The sequence below is a fragment of the Mus pahari genome, chromosome 7, assembly GCF_900095145.1.
Source record: "Mus pahari chromosome 7, PAHARI_EIJ_v1.1, whole genome shotgun sequence".
NCBI lineage: Eukaryota > Metazoa > Chordata > Mammalia > Rodentia > Muridae > Mus > Mus pahari.
The window spans coordinates 71,062,471-71,066,440 of NC_034596.1; the positions used below are offsets into that span (position 1 = coordinate 71,062,471).

General features: G+C 48.7%; 1 protein-coding gene across 1 annotated transcript in view; it reads right to left on the minus strand.

Annotated features, from left to right (window-relative positions):
* Sgpp1 (sphingosine-1-phosphate phosphatase 1) overlaps positions 1-2,269 on the minus strand; it is a 23,703-nt gene extending 21,434 nt beyond the window's left edge. The window contains exon 1 of the mRNA XM_021202105.1: positions 1,477-2,269. Coding sequence (XP_021057764.1) covers positions 1,477-2,127 — 651 coding nt within the window. The 5' untranslated portion in view covers positions 2,128-2,269. The remainder of the gene's footprint in view (positions 1-1,476) is intronic.
* Between the last annotated feature and the right edge of the window lie 1,701 nt (positions 2,270-3,970).

Genomic DNA, 3,970 nt, shown 5'->3' on the forward strand with positions numbered 1-3,970 from the left:
CCCCTCCCCGGCTCCCTCTCCTTTGCTCCCCACACACACTCCCGCACCCCACTCCCCAGCAGCCCATCAGGATCAGGGAAGAGGCAGTAGAAAGTCCCCCATCAATAAGACAAACAGCCACACACAGACATAGTAAACAGCATGCCGAACACATTGACAATCTCACTTTATGGAATAGTTAGATCAGATGGGAATTTTTAGATATGTTGGTTTTTTTTTTTTTTTTCACCACAAACAGGCAACACTGTTTTTACAATCCAAGTGTGATCATGTATCACCAGGGGTTAAATAGGAAAGGAACTTTCTAATTCTAATTTCCTAATTCTGTCATTCTTCCTGGGTCCATGCCTGAATTCTGTTGCTCTAAAACAGATGAACTGCACAGTAGAGGAGGGCTGGGATGATACAGGCAACATTTACCCATACTGAAACTCAACGTGGGTTAAGTAAGCCTATAATGGAGTTTTACAACACAGTTGGCATTTCTCAATCTTGTGCAATGAAAGGGAGTTAAAAAAAAAAAAAAAAGATAATGAGTTTTCCTAGATTCTCCAAAACTATGCACTTTATTCTTAAGAGACTGGTCCGAATGACTAATAAATCATACAATTTAAGATAGATAAAGCAAGACCAGTAGACGAATACGTTTTGCTTCTGTGTGAAAGATAATTAAATTGTAAACTCAAGTATCACTTGCAAACAAACCCTAGGAAGCTCAAACTGGGGAAGCCCCCAAACGCAGGCAAATTAAAAAATGACTACCATTAAAAACTCTTGATGGACAAATTGCCTCCGATGTCAAACGCCATTATAACCAATCCAGCTCCTCCTCCGAAAGCAAAGGCTGTAACTTCAGGGTTACAGTTACCGCCATAGTAACCGTGTAGTAACTAACAACTGGTTCTCCAGACCAGAGACAGAAGTGAAGTCAAGTGTCTCAACAGACCTGCAGCCAACCCTCTACGACGACATCTAGATTCTTTCCTTTACCTTTCGGCCTTTTTTTCTTAACTGTTATCACTTTAGTGCTTGGAATGTGCCTGTGTCGGAATTACAGTACTGTTTTGAAAACACTCTCTAATTTTACATTGTAAACACCATGTATTGCAGTGAAACCGGGTCTCAGTTACCAAGTGTTTCATTTTAAGGAAACCGAATCACCACTGTGCATCAGACGAACTAAGTTTAAAAATTCAGTCTAAGCTCAAGGATTAAATGCACGAAAAGTGTTTCCTTGGCGGGGGGGGGGGGGCGGTGTCTAAGAAACTATACCTAACTGTATTAAAATACAGTTTAGTGGTTAAGAGCCTTCATCAGTTAATTTTCTAGAACTCTGACAGGGCCTGCGAGGGTACTGTGAGAACCTGTGGGTAGGGGTTTTGGACTGGAAGAGGCAAATTTTTTTAAAAGGGGAAAAAAAAAAAAAGTTCAGAAAGCACTGGAAACTGGACCGTGAAGCTGAGGGGCACAGCGTACCTGCCAGCGGCCATAGGTGAGCAGGAACATGGCGATGGGGATGGCGGTGCCGGACATGGCATGCGTGGAGGGCATGCTGTATTCCGAGTTGTAGAAGACCTCCAGCTTGATAACGGGCGGCGAGGCCGGCCGCGGCCAGCGGATGATGTCCTTGGTGCACTGGCCCAGGTACATGACCAGTACCCAGATGATCACCAGCCTCCGGCCCACAAAGGGGTCGAGATTCCAGATCCAGAAGGGGAAGAAAAAGATGTAGAAGAGCTCGTTGCCCAGTTCCGTGCCGAAGCAGAACAGGTAGTAGAGCGGCAAGTTGCTCACTTTGACCAGCTCGCCCTCCTCGCCCGTCAACGAGTTGCGGCGCTGCGAGCCCGCGCGGCGGGGCCCGGTCGGGCCCGGCTCAGCCGCCAGCCCGTTGCGCACGCCGTTCGGGGCACCGCAGCAGTCGGGCTTGGCGGGGCTGTCCTCAGCGCCCGGCTGCCGTCCCCGTCGCCGGGGTTCTCCCGGGGCTCCGTGAACCTCGGTCTCTGCATCCTCGTCCGCCGCCGGGCTGCTGAGCGGCACCTCCACCCCACACAGACGCTGGAAGCTCGCCACCCGCTGCGGCTCCTGCAGACGGCTGGCCAGCAGAGCCAGCCGCTGCCCCAGGGACATGGTCGCGGGCCACTCGGGAATTGATCCGGCCACGCGCTCCTCGCCAGCCACAGCCGCCACGGTGCCTAACTCGACTCGCTCGAGGCTGCCGGCGACCGCGCCAACAGGCCGCAGCGGCCGCCGCGCGCCCCTCCCCTGGCGCGCTCACGGAGGCCCGCGCCGCGCGCGCAGCCCGGAGCTGTCGCCGAAGCCCCGCCTCCCAGTGCTCCCGGCTGCTGTGCGAAAGAACAGTGCGGGTCTGGGCAGGGCTGGTGACCCAGGAGCTGCCCGTGGCTTTTATTAGCCTGGAATCAATTGGGGCGTGATGAATGGAGGCAAAGTAACTGCGGCGAAACCGGAATCGTCCGACTCACGCCATTAATTAGCAACTAATTTCAGACCTGTCTCGGATGGTTGATGTCGGGAAAGCCACGTGCCAATTGACCAGCGGTGGCAAGATTGGAAAGCCTAGATAATCCAGGACCGAGCCTGGGTTTGTGATCGCTGACTCAGCTGTGGTCTGCAAGGGAAAAGCCAAGTCACCTACAAAGTCAAATCTGGCTGTCACTCATCACATACGTATCTTAAGCGAATTTAAGTGTAAAATTTCCTTAATAAATTCTAGCACTTAGCAAGATTGCTCAGAGTACATAGTGGGAGAATGCAGCGTGTAGAATTCTGAGGGTTTGTTGTTGTTGTTATTATTGTTGTTGTTTTGGGTTTTTTGTGTGCGTTCCGGGTTTGGTTTTTGTTTGTTTTTGAACCAGGGTATATCATTTAGCCGAGATTGGCCTCAGCCTTGCTGTGTAGTTAAGGCTAGCCCTGAACTGTGGATCCTTCTGGTGAAGCCTCCCAAGACTCGGGTTTCTGTGGCACCGTGCCAGGTTTGAACTTGGAATCTGGTAGGCTGAACTAGAATCTTAACAGCACTGTCTTGCAAGTCACAAACTTGACTTTAACTTCTAGATGGATCCGATTTTATTAAAAGATTTCAAAGTTTTAATTCCAGGAAGTTATTTCAGGCAAGGCAAGCGAATGTCTATAATTAAAGACTGAACTCCTTCCAAGAAAGAGGCTGGAAAATGCTCCATGCTGGTAAGTTATGAGAAATATTTTTCATTTTCCCAAGAAGGATTGCTTCCCAGCTCCTCCCATTCCACTTGCTGCAGCCATGAAGAAGATTGCCTCGACTCCCTGGCCCTCGAATTGCTGAGGTTGGGAAGGTTGAGGGGGCACAGGCGGATCCCAGCGCTTGGAGGCTGGCATGGGACAGCTGGGGCTACATAACAAGATACTGTATCAAAATAAGTAAAAGCGTTTAGAGCCCAGGAAAGCAGACAACTATGAGGAAAGGAATGCTGGGCCTGAAGAACGGTATACAAAGTAACTATGGTTTGCGATGGGTGTCTCTACTTACCCAGCAGGCCGGAAGCTCTGAGTTTGATCCCAGCAGAACATACACAGAGAAGTGTGATTAGTTGTTTCTAAATAATAGAAACCATCATTATAAACTTTAGCATTTGGCAAGAATAATCTATAATAAAACATGCTGTGCTGGCCAAGAACTTGCTGTGTAGACCGAGCTAGATTTTACTGGGTCTGATTTCCAAGTACTGAGCTAACAGGTGTTTGCTACAACTGAGTATTTTGTCTTGAAACCCCAGACCACCAAATTGTAGGGTTACAGTAGGATGAACATCACACATACTTTTTTTATATGTCCCCCACCCCCACCCCTAGGGTCTAACTATGTCATTTAGCTATGTAAACAAGGCTGATCTCCAACTTGTAGCATCCTCTTGCCCCTGCCTCAGAAACACTACCTTTGATTTCTTTTTTTTTTTTTTTTTTTTTTTTTTTTTTT